Source organism: Gossypium hirsutum, chromosome D09 (genome assembly GCF_007990345.1).
Source record: "Gossypium hirsutum isolate 1008001.06 chromosome D09, Gossypium_hirsutum_v2.1, whole genome shotgun sequence".
NCBI classification, from domain to species: Eukaryota; Viridiplantae; Streptophyta; class Magnoliopsida; order Malvales; family Malvaceae; genus Gossypium; species Gossypium hirsutum.
Genome location: NC_053445.1, coordinates 45680753 through 45702622, shown reverse-complemented (window position 1 = coordinate 45702622; position 21870 = coordinate 45680753). Strand labels below are relative to the sequence as shown.

At 31.5% G+C, this 21870-nt stretch overlaps 3 protein-coding genes across 5 annotated transcripts; 1 reads left to right on the top strand and 2 right to left on the bottom strand.

The window, feature by feature from the left end:
- Window positions 1-19: 19 nt before the first annotated feature.
- Window positions 20-5337, bottom strand: LOC107943711 (ribonuclease II, chloroplastic/mitochondrial). The gene is made up of 14 exons (XM_016877491.2): window positions 4959-5337; window positions 4440-4593; window positions 4193-4306; window positions 4025-4102; window positions 3825-3956; window positions 3438-3659; window positions 3037-3219; window positions 2507-2569; window positions 2313-2419; window positions 2090-2239; window positions 1447-1606; window positions 924-1319; window positions 428-652; window positions 20-287 (listed from the first exon to the last, which is right to left on the bottom strand). Exons 1-14 carry the CDS (start codon window positions 5228-5230, stop codon window positions 162-164), a joined length of 2382 nt encoding a protein of 793 aa, XP_016732980.1. The 5' UTR covers window positions 5231-5337; the 3' UTR covers window positions 20-161.
- Window positions 5338-6207: 870 nt separating this feature from the next.
- On the bottom strand, window positions 6208-9618 carry LOC107943710 (RHOMBOID-like protein 4). 3 transcript variants are annotated; one of them, XM_016877489.2, is made up of 7 exons: window positions 9426-9618; window positions 8799-9120; window positions 8508-8671; window positions 7719-7882; window positions 7362-7618; window positions 6946-7072; window positions 6208-6465 (listed from the first exon to the last, which is right to left on the bottom strand). In XM_016877489.2, the coding sequence occupies exons 1-7, from the start codon at window positions 9457-9459 to the stop codon at window positions 6343-6345; spliced, it is 1191 nt and encodes a 396-aa protein (XP_016732978.1). In that variant the 5' UTR covers window positions 9460-9618; the 3' UTR covers window positions 6208-6342. The 3 variants fall into 3 exon arrangements, with proteins under 3 accessions (XP_016732978.1, XP_016732979.1, XP_040956877.1); XM_016877490.1 differs by lacking the exon at window positions 9426-9618 and adding an exon at window positions 9280-9419; XM_041100943.1 differs by lacking the exon at window positions 9426-9618 and having other exon boundaries at window positions 7719-7924; window positions 8799-9411.
- A 5270-nt stretch (window positions 9619-14888) lies between these two features.
- On the top strand, window positions 14889-19036 carry LOC107943709 (oxysterol-binding protein-related protein 3A). Its single transcript, XM_016877488.2, has 10 exons — window positions 14889-15206; window positions 15492-15585; window positions 15932-16048; window positions 16136-16208; window positions 16283-16401; window positions 16499-16620; window positions 17193-17369; window positions 17537-17681; window positions 18245-18423; window positions 18624-19036. The coding sequence occupies exons 1-10, from the start codon at window positions 15109-15111 to the stop codon at window positions 18868-18870; spliced, it is 1371 nt and encodes a 456-aa protein (XP_016732977.1). The 5' UTR covers window positions 14889-15108; the 3' UTR covers window positions 18871-19036.
- Window positions 19037-21870: the final 2834 nt, after the last annotated feature.

Genomic DNA, 21870 nt, shown 5'->3' with positions numbered 1-21870 from the left:
TACCATCTACACTCGATAATTGAAAACAACGATAGCAATGGGGCATATATTTCTATTACTATGAAATTCATGAATGAAGTAATGAACTGCAGGGTTACCATAGTGACAAAAATGTCTTTACAGTGATAATCGTTAAGTTTCTTCAAATCAATCAATCATTTTCAGTTTCTTAGAACCTCCTTAAGGTAAAGAACATCATCGCGAGGATGCGCTTCTTCAACTTGAACTTCTACTTCATCTCCTACCTGAGATCCTATAGACACCCATGCAGATGCCTGAAGTCCCACCTGCAACATTGAATGTTCGATTAAAAATGTCAATATTAATGCAGATGTTAATCAGAACTCTTGAACACCAAAATCCAAATCTGTTAAATTACTTAGTTTCTTATATAAATGATAGCAAAGTGACTACTAAATATCCTTGCCTCAACAAGTAATAAGGCTGTAATCCTGTCCTTGATGAATCTAAGGATCAATGCACGAAATTTTTTCTCCCTTGGCTGCCTTCTCAGAAACTCTATTATCCAATACCGGAGACTGCTGGCTGAGAGCTTTCTTACTACTCTAACTTGCATATTTACTATTGATGCCATCCCTTCTAGTTGACCAGCTGAAAAAGGTGGAGATTCACCTCTAAGAAATGCCTTCACCTGGACCGAAATATGAAAACGTTACAGTCATTTTCAAACAAGATAAAGTATCAATCTTTGCAGCATGACAACATTCAATATTTGTATTAAAATATCTAGACTTGTAATACAATGATAATAGCAGTCACAATAATAACAGTAACAGCAAACACACCCATAATGTAAAAGTTACAGTACAGATGAACAATATTAGCAACAAACATCTCCGATAGAAGAAGCCAGAAGACAGATTATTAAGATTGATTTGTGTCAACAAAAGTAAAGAAAAGACCTGATAGTGAGCAAGGAGATCTAAATATCTACGGATGGGTGATGTAAACTGAACATAACCAGGAAGTCCAAGAACCCCATGACGAATAGGCTTCCTGAAATCAATTTCAGCTGCACGCATTATTCTAACAATGGCAGAGCTTCGAACTGGCCCTTCAGGAAGATGTGAATATGCAGAAACATCAATATTTGACTGTGGTTGTCCTCTATAGGGTAAAGGGATGTTATTGCGAGATCCAAATGTGGCTACAACTTCTCCACAAAGTATCATCATCTCAGAAACAAGCCGCATTGCAGGGTCTGCTTGGTTTTCAACATAAAGATTAATTGATGGTTCAAGGTCTTCTGGGTTAACTACTTTAATGCGAGCTTCTAGGGTGGATGTATCAATTGCACCCTGCAAAATAAGTAATGTCAGAGGATTATTAGGGATGTAAATTCAGAACAAGCCTGTCTTACACATGCATACATAGAATAACAATAAACCCTCGGCAAATTAAAATGATAATGAAGTACAGCCCAACCTGCTGGCGACGCCATTTTAACCTTAGAGCAGCTGCTTCAGATAGAATCTTCAGTTCAGCCTCCTCTTCCAGGTTCAAATGAAGCAGCTCAGTTGCACTCTCATAGGTCAGCATATAAGTTGGTTTAATAATCGAGTTTTGAACTGAATACTCTGCAATGCTTTAGTACCAAAGACATGTCAGATGGTCTCCATTAATAAAAATATAAGCCAAAATCTAATGAAACCAAAAAATAAAATTGAAACAGTTTATTGTGTACAAAATGTAAGCAATCAATGCACATGCACGCAAGTAAATGCACAAATAGAGACACAAGAAAGGAAATGAGATTAAGTATTATTATTTTCAGTTCCAAAATGATGCAGTCATGCCAACAATAATTACAAATAGTATAATAAGTTTACTCAACAATTAAATATACAAGTGACTCAAATCGAAGTATTGAGGGAGCACCAAAAGAAATTATTAGGAGTTCCAGACTCCAAGTGAAGATATACACCTCCATCACATTACTGACTCAATCTTATGAGTTAAAGAGCTAACATGCTGTCCCCCCACCCTCAAATGTAATGTCAACAGAAACATAGAGATAGCAAGTTCTTTATAATCTGCAAAGTAGCAAAATAATAAATTCACACTTTACCTGCCATCAGAGTGCAGGATAACAGAAACACTGACCGCATTGCAAAGTTCTCCTTGTTTCAAACTCATTCCCTCCATAGCAAGTTTCTCGGGAAACATAGGATAAGTGCCAGTCGGCAAGAAAACAGAGGTTCCTCTTCTCAGTGCTTCCCTAAACATAATCAAGTTTATGAAAATGACTGTATAAAATTGTTTTAACCTACAGTCACAATTTCAAAAGATACCTGTCTACCATGCTCCCAGGTTCAACATATCTAGTTGGATCTGCAACATGTATCCATATTTTCATGCGGCCATCTTGCAACTTTGTTGCACTTAAGGCGTCATCAAGCTACAAACAATAAGCATTTGAGAAAAAAAAAAGTTGACCTAAAAAGGAAATAGAATTCACGTCAAGAAAGCCAGCGGTGGCAAATACCTCATCAGCCTCATCAACATCAATAGCATAGACCTTCAAATGAGTAAGATCCTCTCTGTTCATCTAAACGAAAAGAAAACTAGGTCGAAACATGAAAAAAAAATGAAAACCAATATAAAATTCTTTATTGGTTCACATTTAATGTTGTAGAGACTAAGATGAAGTGGAAGAAACATTTCTGAATGTCAGAGAGCTGATTTTTGACTTATAATGTCATAAGCTGCTGCATACTTTTCGAGTACTCCCTTTGACCCAATAAAAAAGTCACAGTTGATATTTTTGAGGTCAAACTTTTTAAACTTTTATCTCAATTATTTTAAATATTCTAATTAATTAAATTTTATAAAATATATATTTAAAAACAACTTCATTAAAAGTTTTTACAATATATTTTTCAAATTTTTATCTTACAGAATAAGAGGTAAAAGTTAAAAAAAATTGACCACTAAAAGTCCAAATGTGACAAATTTAGTGAGACAGAGTGACTAATGAAAATGAAACCTTTTAATAGAGATGGAAGCCAGAATTACCTCATCTGAGTCAGATGAATCAGACAGAAGACTTTCAGCAGCAGCTATGATCTCATCAGAATGATCTGTAAGAATATTTAACTTTAACAGATCAAGATTGACATGCACAGGAAAATAACCAATGTTTATGAGAAGGTTTAGTGCAGAGGATGCTGTTTTTGTTAGTCCCATTGCCTTCAGGATCTGACAAGAATAAGAATACATCAATAAGAGAATGTGAAATTAACCGTGTAATTTATACAAATGCAAACATAACAAAGGTCATAAAACTGATTTAAGTTTTATTTCTTTTACAGAAAACCTATGATCTTATGGTAACAAATTCGTCTTGATCATCCTGTTAGTAATACAGAATGGATTATGATATCATAGAAAGATCTCAATCAAGTCAGACAAACTACCATTCCAGCAGTTTTCCTTTGCTCATCACTTTTGCAGGCATCAATGGCATATGCTTCAAGGGATTCAATTTTGTATAGGATTTTCTCATCCATCATCCAGGAAGATTTGGAAGGTTTAGCGAGTGCAGCCTTTGCTTTAGCAGAGACAAGTAATTGTACAAAGTCCTGAAGTTCTTTCTCAGAGGCATCCTTGGCAAGCTTCTTGTGTAAAAGTTCTTCCACCTACATATGAAAATCAATAAGAGGTCTAGGATAAGGTACAAGACATAACTCGTCTGACTAGTCCAATTTGCATATAGAAGCTCTTCTACCACACTTTTATTTGTGTCAAAACAGCACTCTACCAGACTTAATCAACCATTAAACCAAAATATACAGTGCATGTACTTGTACTGTCGGTCGAGGCCCATAAATGGTACGAGAACCTTTTGTTGCCAGCACAGTGAAGTATACTTCATCTTTTGATAGCAAAAGATGGGCACAATAGCTCTCAAGAGGCTCTGAACTACCAAATATCATCTGCACAGTAACATAAGATCACCAAATGCACAAGCAGACAGGTCCATAATTCAAAGGAAAATATGTACCTCGGCCAATTCTTCAGCTGTCACTGACGCATTCTTTTCAAGAAGCTCAACCCAAGCAATCTCAAGCAATGTTGGGTCCTGCACCAAAATATTTTGCAACATTGTAAACCACAGAAGAACACTACAACAAGTATTCTGTTTGTCATTGATAAAGCAAGTTGAACGAACCAAGTTTTCCTGAGCTTTTTGGAGAAATTTTGAGATCTCAGCATGATCAAAATTTTCTACACCTGGAACAATATATGTAATTTGTTGTGGTTTGATAGATGATGTGACACCATTCTGTATTACAATAAAACAGAAAAGTCACATTAGCTCAAACATTCTGAAAAGTCTAAACATCTAATGTAACAAACACGAGTTCTAACACCTAGCAACCTATTCAACATGCCGCATGAGTTGTTTCTACAAGAACCTGATCGTACACCATCCAGTTCTTCTTTCCATCAGGTCTCTGAGCAACTCCGAGCAATACCCTATCTGAATCCTTCTTAAACTCCAGCAGCAATCCCTTTTCTATTTCTTGATTGACAAGCTTATCTTCAAGAAGCTCACCACTAGTCGTTAGCCTGAATTTGATAAGAAAATTAGTTGTCACATTCAACCTTAATCAATTACTCTAAATCAAACACATGAGTAATGTTCAAAATCCATTTTGATTAAGCAGCAAAAACGATGTTAAATATATAACAGATCATGGAAGTAACAAAAAAGGAAAACAAGTACGTAGCTGAAAAAAAAATTGCATTTCTTAAATTACATTTTATATTCAGTATAATCACGATATAGCTAGACTCAGTAGCATTTTACTCTCCTTTTATTTTTTTTGGTATGAAACAGTTACACCTAAAAATGTCCTTTGCTTAGTAATTCAATTTTAGTTAAATATAATTTCTCACGAAGAAAAAGAAGGTAAGCAATGGTCAAACTTTACTTGACAGTGGCGCGAATTCTTCTGCGACTGCGCCAAGCTGTTAGCTCTTCCATGACGCAATCAACGATACTATGAACCGAACGCGAAAGGCCACCGCCATATCCTAGAAACTGATTCCCGCAACAAAAAATAGGAAATCGAAGCCCTAACTCAGAGTTTCGGCGAAACGGTAAGGAGCTGAATTGGCGGAAACGGCAGCCAAACGTCAACAGAGGAGGCGAAGCGGCGGAACGAAACAAAGAACCACCGTTGACGGCGCGAACAGCCATCATTTCCTAATCTTAGTGAAGAGGAAAGTTATGGTTCATGTGGTGAAGTGAGGGAAGAAAGATGGAGCTTGGTTTGAAGTAGCTGTTGGCGATAAAGCCGTATGGAGGTCCGGATGATATTTTGTCGCCAAAATGACCCGCGGACTTATAAGGGCCGGGTCGCCTGCTTTGTTATTAGAAGGAGCCCGTATACCATGGATTCTATGGTCCCTTTGAAGATTTGGGGCTTGCCCAGTGAACCGTAATCAATGTTGGCCATTCGGTTTATTAACAGAATATGTTTTCTGAAAAGGTGGGAAAATGGGTAGTCTCAGATTTTAACATTGAAGCGATTTTTTTTGCCACTATATCAGTGGTTGAATTGACCTGTAATTTTTAATTAAAAAATCCCTGTAATTTAGATATTTTATTTCTACATAAATCAAACTTTTATATTTACTTTTTAACAATTATAATTATAATTCTTTTTTAAATCAATTTTTATTTTTTACACATATTTAATAATCTAAAATAAAAATAATTTGTCTATAAAAAAGTGTTGAAAACAGTAAGTTTTTTTTTTCATTTTAATATTATACTATCCTATAAAAATTTTAAGTTTAAAATTTAACTTTTATTCAGAATAAGGTAAAATGTTTAGAAATTAAAGATAAAATATAGAATTTTTTTTATAATTTAAAATCTATATTTCTCAAACAATATAATTATATTCCATAATTATTTTTGTGGAATATATAAAACAAATTTTATAACTTAAATCTTCAATAATTAATTTTTCCAATTATGCTCAAATAAATCTATATTTTAAGTAAACTTTTAACACAATTTAATCTTCCATTTTAAAGAATTTATTTGAATACAAACCAAAAGATAAAGTACTTACTTCAATATAATAGTAATATATTGATTTATTTACGAAAACTAAAATTAATTAGGACTTCTTCTTTTTTCATTTTGATACTTTAGCTACCAATCTAGAATGGGGAAATAAAACTTATTATAAGCATATAAAAAGGAATGGGTCAGAAACATGTTTGTACTGATAAAACATTTGTACATGAAAGTAATACATGCTAGAAGATCCATGTGTTTGGCGTATATATATATATAAACAATCAGCTGCACTGCTGAGAACATAAGCTCTGGATCTGAGAACTGCTTGCACCCGGCAAAAAGTATGTGGTGGTCCTTCCGTTGGTGGAGCAAGTTACATTAACTTGGCTGCCTAGTTGGGTGGACTGCAATAATAGTACATTTTCCATGGTTTAAATTCAAGCATATATACACTACACACCAATATTTTAAAAACAATGGCATTCAGAAACTGATTTCCACCACCAAAGTCTAGTTCAAGATGCACATTAACTGAGAGAATTGAAGAACCATGTACCCACCCCCTATGTTACCCAGACTTGAGAGGATCATCATACCCACATGCTCATGTCCGAGCAGGTGTCAAACAAAAACGTCTAACACAAGTGCTTTAATGAAAATGTAGAGTAGGAAACATAGCCCACCGCTTTTCACAAATCCTGTGTCATGGTCTGGCTAGAATCCATAAATAATTGTGTACCAGTTAAGGATGAAATCCTTTTTTTGAAAATTCATGCCTGGTACCATAATTGCATACAGTTTGATAGAAGGATTGAATCCGTTGATATGCGTTAAAACATAAAGAGAGGGAAATGTAAAATGAAAAAGGGTGTTGATTTTGTTACCGAGCAGTACGCAGGCTCTGTATTGCAGCTCCATCTTGAAGTAGGTACGCAGGACAAGTAATGACACCAAGAACAATGATCGTTTGCATTGACTCCTCGTAGGAGCATAATCAATCCAAGACTCAAACTGCAAAATTAGCATCGCCTTTTAAATGCAAATAGAAATCAAATGTCACCATGCCAAGTAAACAAAGCACTATGTAGATATAAAACCAAATGAGGGAAAGAAAACTAGTCTGTGAGCATGGAAGCAGTAAACTACAAAAACTAGTCTGTGAGCATGGAAGTAGTAAACTACATAAGCTCATCAGTCGAAATAGATATCATATTCTTAAGCTCCTCCATTTTTTTTCTTTCACTATCTTTTCCAACATTTTGAAACTGCATTCGAGAAACAAAATGGTTCATCTGCTTACCCCACAATTACGAGGATCAAAGAAACAGCCCACAAAATGCACTGATACTTCTTGAATTTAGGTCGGGCTGAACTTGAATGTCCAGGAGGAGCATATCTTTGACTAACCCATCCAAACTGGGGGCGGATGAGAAATACAAATCCAAGAAGGAAACCGGTGAGAAATCCTCCAATGTGAGCAAAGTTGTCAACATGTGGTAGGATTCCAACTGCTAAATTAACGGCAATGATGACCAGGAGAGTCACAAATGATGCCACCTGCAACAGCACACAAAATTGAAGGCATTTCAGCCCGATACCAAGCAATAACATACCACAGTTGTCTGTAACTCAATTAACGACTTTGCAATTTATATACCTTATTAGCATATATTGTCCAATTAGTAATGAGTTCGGAGAGCATGCTTCCAAGTATTCCAAAAAGTGCACCAGAGGCACCAACAGAGATGTTTGACTGGAGGAAAAGAGCAGACATCAAGCTCCCTCCAAATCCAGAGATGATATAGATCAATCCAACCCGTACTGCAACACAATCCCAAAACATCAAGCAGGATTTCATCCTAGCTAAAAAAATTGAAACATTCTCATGTTGTAAGAAGTTAGAGATGCCCAATACTCAGCAGATAGTAATTAAACGAAGTCTAGCCAGAGTTATCAACTGATAGCCTTAACTCTAATAATAAGTTACATGCAGCACTGAATATGAATACATGCATAATAATGCTTCACTTTGATGCCACTAGAGAAGAATTTCAAAAGAAATGGTCTAATGAGGCCTTAAAATCCTTTGAATGACTATCAAAAAGACTAAAGGATACATCAGTGCAAAATCACAGTTTTGATTGATTGGATTGCTTTGGATGCTAATGAGGATGAGAAACAAACCAAACTTGTGGAGAAACAAGAATAAAAGGAGTCAAACTGTCAAAGTCAAAGAACGGGAGGCTTTTATATAACAATTCATGAGACGGTCAAGTCCATGACACAGATATGCATAAACTGAACCAAGAAAATAGGTATGGAACATAAAAAGACTTTCACAAAAACAGCAAGTATAGCTAGTAAGTTCAAAGCATTCTACAAGTTGCAGAGTCTAAGCATCAAATTTCAAGGCAAGGATGAACTCTGGATTAAAAGCAGCACATACTGAATCCGAATTCTCTTTCAAGCCGGATTCCAATGACTAAAAGACTCAACATATTTGCCAGCAAATGAAAAACCCCTCCATGTAACCAATTGCAAGTGATGAGACGCCATCCTTGGTCTCCATCAACCACTTCCTTCACATGTAAAGCCCCCATCTTCAGCAGCCTAACCAAGAACCCAATCGATTAAAACATAATAAAAATCAGCCAAATTGGGAGAATAGAGAGAGAGAGAGAGAGAGAGAGAGAGAGAGAGAGAGAGAGAGAGAGCGCAAAAGCAATGAAGGACTTACGTGGCGGAAGAAGGACCCAGAAGAGGATTCTCCTTAAAAGGCTGAAAGGAGAATCTGCCTAAGAAATCAGCAACGCAAGAAACGGAATTCTTGGGACAATTGTTGACGTACATGGTGATGATAAACATAACAGTGTTAGCAACAACAAAAGCAGGAACCAACCAAGGTATCCATTTCTTGAAATGCTTGATTTCTCTGTAAATGATTGGTGTTGGAGTCCTAACAGGTGGGGTTTCCACATCCACTGGGTGTATCGAATTGTTTGAGCTCTTTGAACTGGCCCTCATTGGGATTTGGGGTGAAGGGTCGGTAGCCATGGCAGCTGAAACCGAGAAAAAACAGAGATTGATTAAGCCCAAATCAAAATTTTAAAACACTCAGATGAATGATTTTATCAGCCAAATTAGTCAATGAAACGTGACAGATTAAAAAAGTGAAGCGAAAACTCTGTTTTTTTTTTTGGGAAGTTTTAGTCAACAACCAACAATCTTGGCTGCTATAAGAATCGATCAGAGTTCAGACAACTGCCAATTACACGAAAAATTTGTCATGAAAATGATTTTATTTTTATTTTTTTCTTTTGAGTATTTCAATGAAAAATATAGCGGTAAGTATAACTGTACACACCTACACCTACTCCAATACTAAAAGCCAACCACATGCGACTTTTTTATATTAAGAAATTTAAAAATAATAAATTACTGATTTTTCTTTTAATTAATTATGTTGAGGAAGTTGTCAAGTTTATGCAGAGTCATTTGTTTTTATGCTTAACATTTAACTAATTAGTTGAGGTAGGTTGGGAGAATAAAATTAAGCAATCTTAATCTGGAATACTTGTATTTTTAGAATATATACGTAACATTGAAGCATGGTGGGGGTGGGGAAGGGGTGCTCAGTTTTTCGAGGATTGCGTTGATTGAGTGGAGACGGCAATTGTTTTTAAGCAAACATAGTGTGTGCTGTTAACAGAAGTTACCAAAATTTAAGCAACCGTTTCGGCCATTTTACCAAATCAGAGAAAAGACCGGGAACCACGTTTGGTATTAAGTTTGGCCAACTGTTTTTGACCGGTAATGGATTTTTTTTTTTTTGGTTTATTGATTAGCTTTGGTTTTGTTAAAAAAAAAAATCAAATGGGGAGATTAGAGATTGTTGAGGCAAATATTTGAAGTAGCTGTTGTGCGTTAATAGAAGTGCTCACTCTGATTAGTACTGTGATAGAAAAAGTAACTTGTTACATTTGAAAGTTGATTATTTATTGAAACAAATCCTTGGGTAGTGTTAATATTGTGTAATTAATCAAATCTATTAATGAAGATAAATTTATTGGAGTAACATATCTTAAGGTGTACCAAATCTTTTGGATCAAGAATGTTGGGTCGAGACAAATCTTGAAGATTTATCTTTCAATATCTTCCTTACTATTGTTATTATTATAGTGTTTAGCTATTTTAGATTTAAATGAGATTGTAATTGATCTTTAATATGTTAAAAAGTTTCAAAAACTTCTATATACTTGAGAGGCTTGCATATGTTTATGTATTGGGTATTTGAGAGTTCTTATCAGTTCATTGGAGAACATTATTGTGAGGGTGCATTTGAGATTGTAAAACCTTTTGTTATTGGTTTTACAAACTAAGTTCTCAAGGGAGAATTTATTGTGAGAGGTCTAGTCTTTGAAGTACAAAAGTGAAGATACATTGCTATGGTGTATTGAAACTATGATCATTAGTTGTATTAAGTTCAAAAATAGTGGATTCATCTCATTGAGCTAGGTTTCGCAGATATAGAAAAATAGAATTGCAGAAATAATTTTAATTTCCTATCTTTTTCGATTGTTTATTGCAATTTGATCAAAAGTACCCACTTCCACTGTTACTTCTGCTCATACTTTATTTATTGCATTTAACAATTGATTCAGGTCAACACAATCAAACCATAAAACTCAAGAAGAATTTCCACCATTTTTTTTAATAAGAGATATGAAGGCTTTTCCTAAATCAAATAGACCTCGCTCATGACACAAATACCTCATTGATACTCTTTCTTCTTAGACAATGTCACTATAACAATATTCCTTTCAACTGGAGGCAATAATTATACATACCCCACTCCACCTCCACCAACAAGGATGCCTCCGTAAGACTCCACTAACCTCCATGCCCTACAACCCCTCCGATATGACTATTGTTACTCACCATACTCTACAACCCCATCGTGTCGAATTATGTAGTCTATCTAACAAGGCACCCACCTTGAATGGCAATCCTACTAATCAAAAGAGGACATATGACACATTAAGTACTTCCTTAAGTATTCCCCAAACCTCTCATAATAGGGGTAATCTTTTCTCCTATCTATCTCTCAACTAAGCTCCATTGAAGCTCCTCATAGTCTCTCATCGCTCAACTTAGTCAGTTACGGTTCTCAACCCACTAAATGAGTAGCCTCCAGCCTCCTTGTCGCATTTTTTAATGAACAAACTTTTATCGATTTAGATATTAAATTTATCATGAAGACTTTAGATACCTAACTTTTGAATATTTACTAGTTGAAGCCACTTCGATCTCCATTTAGACAATATCAGATTTTTGTATATTTTTATTTATATGGATAACTTACTTTTTAATTTAAATAAATTAAATAAATTCAAATATATATTAAAATTAGACCGTTGAATTTATTGTCATGTTTTAAATATCAAAATTAAAGCCGTTAGTTGAATGATAGAAGTTTATATAATTTTTTAAACACAAATTTGTGATTTATACATGGATGTTGATAATTTCTAATAATAGTATGAATTTAAATCTATACTGTAAATAAAATTCTATAATTTTAAATGTTGTTGATGGATTAATAATATATCATTATCAAATTTAACTGATAATATATAAATTTAATTCAAATATAAATCTTTAAAAGTTAGTAATATTTTTTAGATTCCAAAATTTGAGGTAAGGCGTTTGCAGGTAGGAATTTTTTTTATCAAAGTCAATAATATTTCATTTCGTTTCAGAAAAAAGAAAGCCTTTAGAACTATACCAATTGAAATATAAAAAATTCAAAGTTGATGATGTAATTAAGATATTCAACTAGCCTTAGGCTTTCTTTCTCTTCTTGATAACCTTGGCTGGTCCAAAGTCCAGAAAAACAAGTGTCATTTTCATCACGGTGCCTGTCCCTTAAATTTTTATTTTTAACATCTAAATGTCGAAGACCAAGGCCCCTTTTCATTTAATCAGTGTTATATTTGAGAGAAATTATAATTTTTTTAAGTTTATAACTAAATTAGTAAAATAATAAATAATTCTTCAAATCTATTAATTTTTTTAAATTAAAAAGTAAGTTATATAGAATATTCATTGTTTAGTTTAAAAATTAAAAACAACATATGATTAATAATTTAATACATCAAATTACTAAAAAAAATTTAATATCAGAGTAAAATAACATTAATTTAGAGTCAAATTATGATTTTCGTTGGTATATTATATTCAATTTGTAATTTAGATATTATAATTTAATTTGGCATAATTTACTCTTATTACAATAATTAATGTTATGCTTTTTTTTCAAATTATTTATATGTTAGAAAATATTAAATAATTAAATAATGGAGATGAGATAATTATTTTAGGGTAAACTATAGTTCTATATTTTTATTTTAGTTTATGCTTTGGTCATTAAGTCACGAACGGTTGATAGTAATTTAATCACCGGTCCGTTAATAACCATTAAGAATTGGTGGAAACCATCATATGCTTACATGGAATACACATCTTTAATTTTTTTAAGTTTTTTATTGTGGGCCCGCCACTTGTATCTTTATTTCTTTTCTTTTTACTTATTTCATTTTCTATATTTCCTTTTCTTCTTCTTTTCTTTTTCTATATTATTAATCGGTAACAATCGGTAACATGATCAAATTGTAACAATTGAAACATCAGTGATCAAAACATAAACTTAAACAAAGATATGAGACTATTTTTGTAGTTTACCTTTTTTATAGGAATAAATTTCAAATTTTATACATAGACATATTCAATGTGTAATTTGATACATAAACTTTAATTTATTACAATTATACATACAAAACTTTGATTGTGGCTCAATTGTATACACAATTTTGATTTAATCGTACATATTTAAAGAAATAAATATATTAATTTATTTTTATATTGGATAAATATAACATTTCAATATGAAACATAAAAACATTAAATAATACTATATCAATAACTGCATTAATAATTTATAAGAATTATATCAAATAAAAAATTCATGTGTAAAATTAAAATTCATATATAAAATTGCATAAAATTAAAATTTATGTATAACATTGTACATTAAATTAAAATTTATATATAATTTTCAGAATTATTTTTTTTATAATAACAAATAAGTGATTTTTTTGCTTACCATAATTTTGTATTTAAATGGCAGAATAATCTTTTTTAAAAATAATATATATTGATAACATTAAGAACAACAAATTATATGAAATTGAAATAGAAGAACAAAAATTTTAAACTAAATATAATAGAAAGACGCATAATGAGACGAATGATATTGTGGAAATTTCTAACGCGGCAAAGGAAAGACCCACGTAGAAACGCACGGCAGTAGCCACAAACCCGTGTAGGCTTGCCGGCTAAGGAACCCAGGTTGCACTCCTTTTTATTAGGTTAAATTCTGCTTTTAGTCCCTGTATTTTATAGAAGTTATAGATTTAATCTCTATACGTTAATTGGACATTTGTAGTCTTGTACTTTTCAATTTTTAAAAATTCAGTTATCACCATATGAGAATTGTTAATTCATTAAATTAAGATATATTATAGTCGGTTCTCTCTATAATAGCCACCCGTTATAACAACATTTTACTAACAATCAAGTTTATAGTAGAACTAATTTTTTATATTTTATTTTGATCTTCCATTAATTTTTTTATTTTAATTATGGAATACATTCTTTAACAAATTAGTTTTGTTTATTGTTTAAAATTTTAAGTAAAATTATAGTTATTTCGTATAAGCAAGACTGTTAATTATAATTTATTAAATAAAAGTGATCTTAATTAAAATATTATTTCAATAAAATATTTAAATTTCACACAAAGAACCTATTAATCATATTTTATCAAATGAAATAATTTTTAATGAGTGGAACTAAAGATATCGATTCAATAAACCCAATTTAATATTCTACTATGAATTTGGAAAATCGTAAACATATAAATTGATTACTTGAATTTAATAACTAATGATAAATTAATTAATTTAATTTGACAACTCAGATAGATTAATTGAACTTATTAGACGTATAAATTTCATAATTAGTCATGTGAATGAATGTAAAATAAAATATACATAAAAGCAATAATGCATACACTTGCTATATTTCTTTTATTTGATTCCCCATTTCTTTATTTTTTGAGCATAATTCTCACTTTATTTATTTTATGGAAATTCACGATATAAATTTTATGGTAGATTTACAATAATTATATATTTATAAAAGCATGTTGTTATAGGTGTATAACAACTACCTCTTTATAATAGGAAAAACCTCGACAAAGAATTGAGATTGTTATAGAGATGGTTGTCTGGTTTAAAATTTGATATGACAAACATATTATCATATGTGCAATGTCATGTCAGCTTGATATTTTCACATATTACTCATTATAAATTCAATTAATGGATTAACGACTATTATTTGCATTAATACTAAAATTTCGAAATTTAAAAATTATTGAGACTTAGAATAATTTAATTGGAGAATATGGATTAAATCTAATAACTATACATATAGTGCAAGACTATTAATTAAATTTAACAAAATATATTTAATTGCTAATTTTTGAGTTAAGACTAAAATTTTAAAATTTAAAAAAGTACAGAGATTAAATTGATTAAATTAAAATATAGAGACTAAATCCATAAATTTTGCAAAGTAGAGAGACTAATTGTAGTTTAACCTTTTGTTACTTCTTCGAAAGCCGCCTCGGTTGGAATTTCACGCGCTCTTGCGTGGTCCAACATCTCCATTATTGACTTCAAAACAAAGAACCGCCAACTAGCATATTTGCTTCGCTAGAGTTCGCTGTTTCCATCATTATAAAAAAAATATACTAAAGAAAAAAAGAAAAAAGATAGAGAGAAGATATTCCCCATTAATTAATTCATAAACCAATCTTACAATAAAACATTAAAATCCCTCCTTCCCTTAAACCTCCCTTCTTCTTCCTCTTCTGTTTCGAGCTGTGATTTTCTATTTTTATTTTTGCAAAATAGTAGAGAGAGATGGCGCCGAATGATCCCAAACAAAGCGGTGGTTTCTTTGCGTCCATCGCTAGCAGTATATCTAATTTTGGTAGCGCCATGACTAAATCAGTCAACGGGTATTACGATCCGTCTTTTAATTTTAATTTTATTTGATTTATTTTTCTTGGATCTTTTTTAATTTGAAATTCATTTGGTTGCTTCGATCTCCAAGTGGGAATAACTTTTTGTTCAATTTTAAAGTTGTTATTGATTTCATGTTGTTTAAAAGGAATTTGTTGTATCAGATCTGTGATTTTGTTCAGAGATGATTAGAGGGTTTAGCTAAAAATGAACTTATTTGAATGTTTTAAGAAAGGTTTTCTAACTCGATAGGATTCACGGTTGTTTTCCTGTTTGAACAGTTTAATGGGATATGAAGGGCTTGAAGTTGTTAATCCAGAAGGCGGGACTGAAGATGCCGAAGAAGAAGCAAGGAGAGGAAGATGGAAACAGGAGGTAACGTTTAATTTCGGGATCTTCATATTAATTCGATAAAATGAGAAAATGATGCTTTAATTTGAAAAATGCAGTTCATGCAAAATCACTAAAGGATTAAGTGTTAAGTTGCCTTATTTTCATTAGCGCTTAACAGGGTTATATTGTAGTAATGATGATCCTGACATGGTTAAGCATATATTTTGCTTGCGCTAACATTTTCCAATTCGCTGGAATATATGAGATATTTGCATGTTGCTTGGCATGTGATGCTTATTTAGTGAAAAGCTTCGATTGGCTTGAAATGATGAGGATGGCATTTTATTAACTTATGTGGGCATTTACAACTTTGCTTTTTGTTTAACAGGACAGGGAAAGTTACTGGAAAATGATGCAAAAGTATATAGGTTCTGATGTTACGTCAATGGTGACACTTCCAGTACTTATTTTTGAGCCAATGTCAATGCTGCAGAAAATGGCGGAGGTTTGTGTTTTTATATCCCACTTCTGTTGCTGTAAATTTATTTGCTGTTCTCTCAGTGGGATTTATCGATTTCATTGTCTGTGACAGTTGATGGAGTACTCATACCTGCTAGATCTGGCTGATGAATGCGAAGATCCTTACATGCGATTAGTGTACACCAGTTAGGTTTCTTCTAACCTCTCTTTCCCTTTTGCTCTAAGTCCATATAGGTAGACTAATAGTAACTAATTGCAGCTTCATGGGCTATATCTGTCTACTATGCCTATCAACGTACCTGGAAACCATTCAATCCCATACTTGGTGAGACTTATGAAATGGTTAATCATGGCGGCATTACTTTTATAGCTGAACAGGTGGATCTTTGGGCTCTTATATGTGATTTTGTTTTCGTATAATCTCTCTAAATGGTTGCTGTGTTAAAGGTATTTATCGAACATTTTTCCCTTTCAGGTTAGTCATCATCCTCCAATGAGTGCTGGTCATGCTGAAAATGAGCATTTCATTTATGACATTTCTTCTAAAGTGAAAACCAAATTTTTGGGAAACTCAATAGATATCTATCCACTTGGAAGGTAAAACATGCTCTCTTTCATAACTTGTTTGACATTATTTATTACCATTTATTGCTTTAGTTTTTCAAATTCATCATCGTGTACAATTGTACCTCATGAGCATATTCTATAAGCCAATAGAAGCAACATTAATCTCTGGAGTTCTTGGAAATTAGAATAATTTCTATTCTTATTATGCAAAGGCCTCTTCTTGCAATTCTGTTTATTTTTGCTGGAGAATAGGTTGAAAAATTCAACAAAATTTTTGAACGCTCGACTTTGTGTACATTTAGCATCTATTGACTTTTTTGTATCCTTCAAAAAGGAACACTGTAATGGGTAGGGAAGAATTTGTTTTTATGCACTCTGATCTGTCAGAGTTTGTGTGGCTGCCATACATAAACTTGATTTTTTATGTTCTCCCACATAATCTTCTTCAGTATCATTGTCTCATAGGATGCCTCTCATCTGATAAAATTGAACTCATTTGGGTTATCTTTTCACTGTTTAATATCTACGAAAGTATAAAACCAACTTATTTTTAAGGTTAGCTCTTGGTATTGACACATAAATTCTAAAATAATTGTGTGCAGGACCCGTGTGACTCTCAAAAGAGATGGCACAGTTTTTGATTTGGTTCCTCCTCCCACGAAAGTTAACAACTTAATTTTTGGACGAACTTGGGTTGACTCACCAGGGGAGATGATCATGACAAACTTGACAACAGGCGACAAAGCTGTGCTATATTTTCAACCGTGTGGTTGGTTTGGGTATAGTTCTGTTACGAGAAATTACTATTCATCTGCATATGTAGGCACAAATTGCCAGTGTCTTTTTCTCTCTATATTCTTTGAAGACCGGAAAAAAAAAAAGGGTTCATCAAAATCTTGAAAGGATTTCACTTCACAATTTAACATTAGGCCTTGGTTGTTCACAGAGCTGGCCGGTATGAGATTGATGGATACGTGTATAATTCCGCTGAGGAGCCAAAGATATTGATGACTGGGAAATGGAATGAGTCAATGAGTTATCAACCTTGTGATAGTGAAGGGGAACCACTTCCAGGCACTGAACTAAAGGAGGTTAGTCTTTTTCAGCATCTCTGAGTTGTTTTCATCTTTTATTCTTCTCGGAAACACTCTTTTAGTTCTTTTGATGCTTGTATTCTGGAATATTCTTTTTTTCCTGTCAAAAAGTTACTGGAACAAAGAATGATGTTTCTTCTGGGATTCTTAATCAGAAAGCAATTTATTCATGCTGAGCCTTCCCCCGTAGTTATTAACTTTGGACTTTTGAGACAAGATTTCCTGTCAGAATGGTGAAACCAGATTTGTTTTCCAAGTATCATACGTATTACTTCTCTCAATAGCTTCAGATATGCTAAATAAATGGTGCTGCTTCTAACAATGAAGAAGAGAGTCCTGGTGCCTGGTTTCAGTAGTATTTTATCTGCGATGTTGAAAGTTTTGTTTACATATTATAACATTTTCTCTATTGACATGATGAGTGTTTTGATTTCAAAATTGAAGCAGTCGAGGACTAATATGCTTACATTTGCTAATAATTTGTGACGCTTTAAGAAGTACAGAAAAGATTATGCCCCCAGTACTGAACTGCTTGTCGTTACTCTGTTGCTGTTATGCAGGCATGGAAACTTGCTGATGCTCCAAAAAATGATAAATTCCAGTATACACATTTTGCGCATAAGATTAACAGCTTTGATACTGCTCCGAAGAAGCTATTGGCATCTGACTCTCGCCTACGTCCCGACAGATATGCACTAGAGCTGGGTGACCTCTCTAAGGCAGGCTTTGAAAAGAGCAGGTTTGTCCCCCTCCCCCTCAAACTTAGATTTTGGAATTTATGTTTATTTATGCACATATACATGTTGCTGATTGTATGAGCGTTGTTAATGGAGGTGAAACAGGTTATGGTGTTGTAATTCTTTCAGAATTAGTGTTCCTTTTTTCTGTTATGCCACTTTTCACTTTCAAATTCATATAATCTCTCTTTTTGTTGTACAGTTTGGAGGAAAGACAGAGAGCTGAAAAGAAAAACAGGGAGGAAAAGGGACATAAATTCACGCCTAAATGGTTTGACTTCGCCAACGAAGTTGCTGCTACACCTTGGGGTGACTTGGAAGTTTATCAATACAACGGCAAGTATACCGAACACCGAGCTGCCATAGATGGCTCGAGTAGCAGTGAGGAGATTGACATTAAGTCCACTGAATTCAACCCATGGCAGTATGAAGATTTGGCTGCTAACTAAAAGCACATCTTTGCGCTTGCTTTTGAACACTCTGATATATTCTTTTTCTATGCCTCTTACACTTTGGTTTCCTATTGTGGCTAGTGTCAATTATAGAACAATTACATAATAGGTATTTATTCTGTTCTGTTTTATTTATAATTTCTAGAATTTTATTGTTTAGTTAGTTTTTGGTCCATGGTTTTCAAGAAAGTTCTTTGTATTTTTATCCTTAAATCATATATGATATAATATTACTCGGGTTCTTTTTTTTAAAAAATTCAATAATTTTGATTATGATATGATCGTAGATACAAAAATAATATGCAAAAGTCTACATGTGTTAAAATGAAATAAAAAATAAAATAAATTATTACCGTATTTATATTATTATCAAAATTCTTGATTTTAGTGCCGAGAGTTATCGCGGAGGAAATTACTTAAAAAGAATATATTGAAGTTTTTAAATTATAGTATTATTTTGATTATGACATAACACGTATAATATTAAAAATAATATATGGTGTTGTTATAAATCTTGAATTAGTGTCATGTTTATTTCTGATATTAATTCAATCAATAAGAATATAAGAATATATGATGAAGGTAATAGAAGATTATACTAAAATTAAAATTTGAATCTTATATTAAAGTAAAATTTTGGTTTAGTGGTAATATTAATGTTTTATTGGTTTAAATGGTTCAAATTTCATTATATGTAAAATTTTATTAGAATTAAAAAAAAGATTAAAGTACCTTTAAATAATATTACTTATTTTAAATACAAAAAAATATTTTGTGTAATTTTCCTAACAGAATTGATGCCCGATTGATTTGTAACACCAACTTAGTAAGGGACTAAAATAATAGTATAAATACATAATTGATGGAAATAATAAATTATGCATAACAAAATAAAAATATATAAAAAAATCAAAATAGAGCATTTGTTGAATGAAAAATTTAAGCATTTATTAATGTAATTTGTGTGAGTTTAAATCTTGTATATATATATTTTTATTGTTTTCTTATAAATAAAATGACTAAAGTAAATTCAAACAATATAACTTAGTTTGAATGCGAAAGGACATTTTTGTAATTTTCTTAATAAAGTTGGTTCCCGATTGACTCATGATACTAACTGAATCAATGGCTTAAATAATAGTATAAATGAACGAATGTGCAGTTCTCAAGATATTTTTGTATTTTATTAAAAAGGATAAATACCAAAATTATACATGAACTTTGATACAATTTGCAATGGTAGACATCAACATTAATTTAGTCCATTTGAATGCATCAAAATTTAATTTTGGTTCAATTCTCACACTTCACTAGCCCGTTATTTATGTGACATAATTTTCTGTTAAATCATGTGTAAACTACTGACTTGATATTTTATTAGGTTAAAAACAAAACAAATAAAATTAAATTATTTTGACCTAGATTTAAATTTAAAATTTTTTGTTAATTTTTTTTGTGTGACATTTTAAAATAAAAAAATACTCGGTAGTAATGTAATTAAAAAAATAACATTGTAATAAATTTAAATTTAACAAATTAATTTTATAATTGTTAACAATTGAACCTAAAATTTAAAATTTGAAATTTGAAATTTGAAAAGTAAAATGACTGAATTCTTAAAAGTCAAAGTACATAGATTAAATATCAAATTTACAAATAATATAAGCGTTATAACATATTTTAACCAAAGAATTAAAATTTATTGGAGAATACTTAAGTTATCTATGCAAGAGAAGTGGTTTGAGGAAATGGATGACTTCTTCTCAGGTATTTGGATCAAGTTCAAGTCCTAAAGTTTATATTGTTGGGTAGAGTTGATATTGATTCAATCAAGGTTTTTTTTAGATATTTTGAACTGTTCATTATAATTTGGTTTGATTTGTTTCGATTGTCGATTTTTCCATATTAATTTGTGGTTTTGGATGTTTAGAATTATTTTGACAAAATGAGCTTCTTCCTTTTTTTTTATCTTTTGAATATTATTGGACAAATTTTCAATTTTTTTCATGAATATTTCTAAAAAATAATAATATTTGATGAACTTTTAAATTATATTCACTAATTTAAATATAAAATATTTATTTTTATATCATAAAAATAAATTTAATTATATATTAAATAAAAATAGAATTTAGTTCGGTTCGGTTCGGTTCGGTTCGATTCGATTTTGAATAACTGTGGTTTTTAAATTTGCATTCCATAAATCATCTAAACACCTCGATTTAGATCAATTTTCGTTTTCTTTGCTCAACTCTATTGTTGGGATGATTTTACCTAAATACCTGCCTTGACCCAAACATGAATATACTTAGACCATAAAACGAATAAGGACATATGAGATTATACCAAAATAATAATAATAATAATAATAATTTAATCCACATATTAAATACTAGAAATCTTATCGCACACATATGAGTGTGGAATTTACAAATTTAAAACACAAACGTGTGTTTAAAAATAATATACAATAAACAATGAAATGTATGGTTTAAAACTAATTAATCATAATAATACATGAAATATGTACGATATTAAAATAAAAATATATTAAATTATGAATAAAATGACATTTAAACACATAAATACATCAGATAAACAATATTAGAATCGAGTTAACTTGTGACACAAACTCAATTAACATTATTAATATATATAATTGGTGGAGATAATAAATTGTGCATATTAAAAAATATGTATAAATAACATCGAAATAAAATTTTGGTTGAGTGATAAATTTAAAATTTTACTAATTCAATTGGTGTGAGTTCAAATTCAATGGCATGCATATTTTTTCTTGGTTTTTTTTAATAAAAAAAACACTTCTATTTTTTATTAAAATGAAGAGACTAAAAAAACTTAAAATAGTATGAAAAGACTAAAATATCTTAGAATAATATGACTAATTATAATTATAAAAGGATATTTTCGTAATTTTCTAATCGAGTTAATACTCAATTAATTTATACTATCAACTTAGTTAAGAATTCTATTAAT

Coding starts and splice junctions, on each gene's coding strand:
- LOC107943711 (XM_016877491.2), bottom strand. CDS start 5,230: ATGATGGCTGTTCGCGCCGTCAACGGTGGTTCTTTGTTTCGTTCCGCC. Junction 4,594..4,958: donor AGAATTCGCGCCACTGTCAA/GTAAAGTTTGAC, acceptor TATCAAATTCAG/GCTAACGACTAGTGGTGAGC. Junction 4,103..4,192: donor AAAAAGCTCAGGAAAACTTG/GTTCGTTCAACT, acceptor ATTTTGGTGCAG/GACCCAACATTGCTTGAGAT.
- LOC107943710 (XM_041100943.1), bottom strand. CDS start 9,115: ATGGCTACCGACCCTTCACCCCAAATCCCAATGAGGGCCAGTTCAAAG. Junction 7,925..8,507: donor TGAAAGAGAATTCGGATTCA/GTATGTGCTGCT, acceptor CAATTTTTTTAG/CTAGGATGAAATCCTGCTTG. Junction 7,073..7,361: donor TTGATCCTCGTAATTGTGGG/GTAAGCAGATGA, acceptor CTAATTTTGCAG/TTTGAGTCTTGGATTGATTA.
- LOC107943709 (XM_016877488.2), top strand. CDS start 15,109: ATGGCGCCGAATGATCCCAAACAAAGCGGTGGTTTCTTTGCGTCCATC. Junction 16,402..16,498: donor TTACTTTTATAGCTGAACAG/GTGGATCTTTGG, acceptor TTTCCCTTTCAG/GTTAGTCATCATCCTCCAAT. Junction 17,682..18,244: donor CAGGCACTGAACTAAAGGAG/GTTAGTCTTTTT, acceptor GCTGTTATGCAG/GCATGGAAACTTGCTGATGC.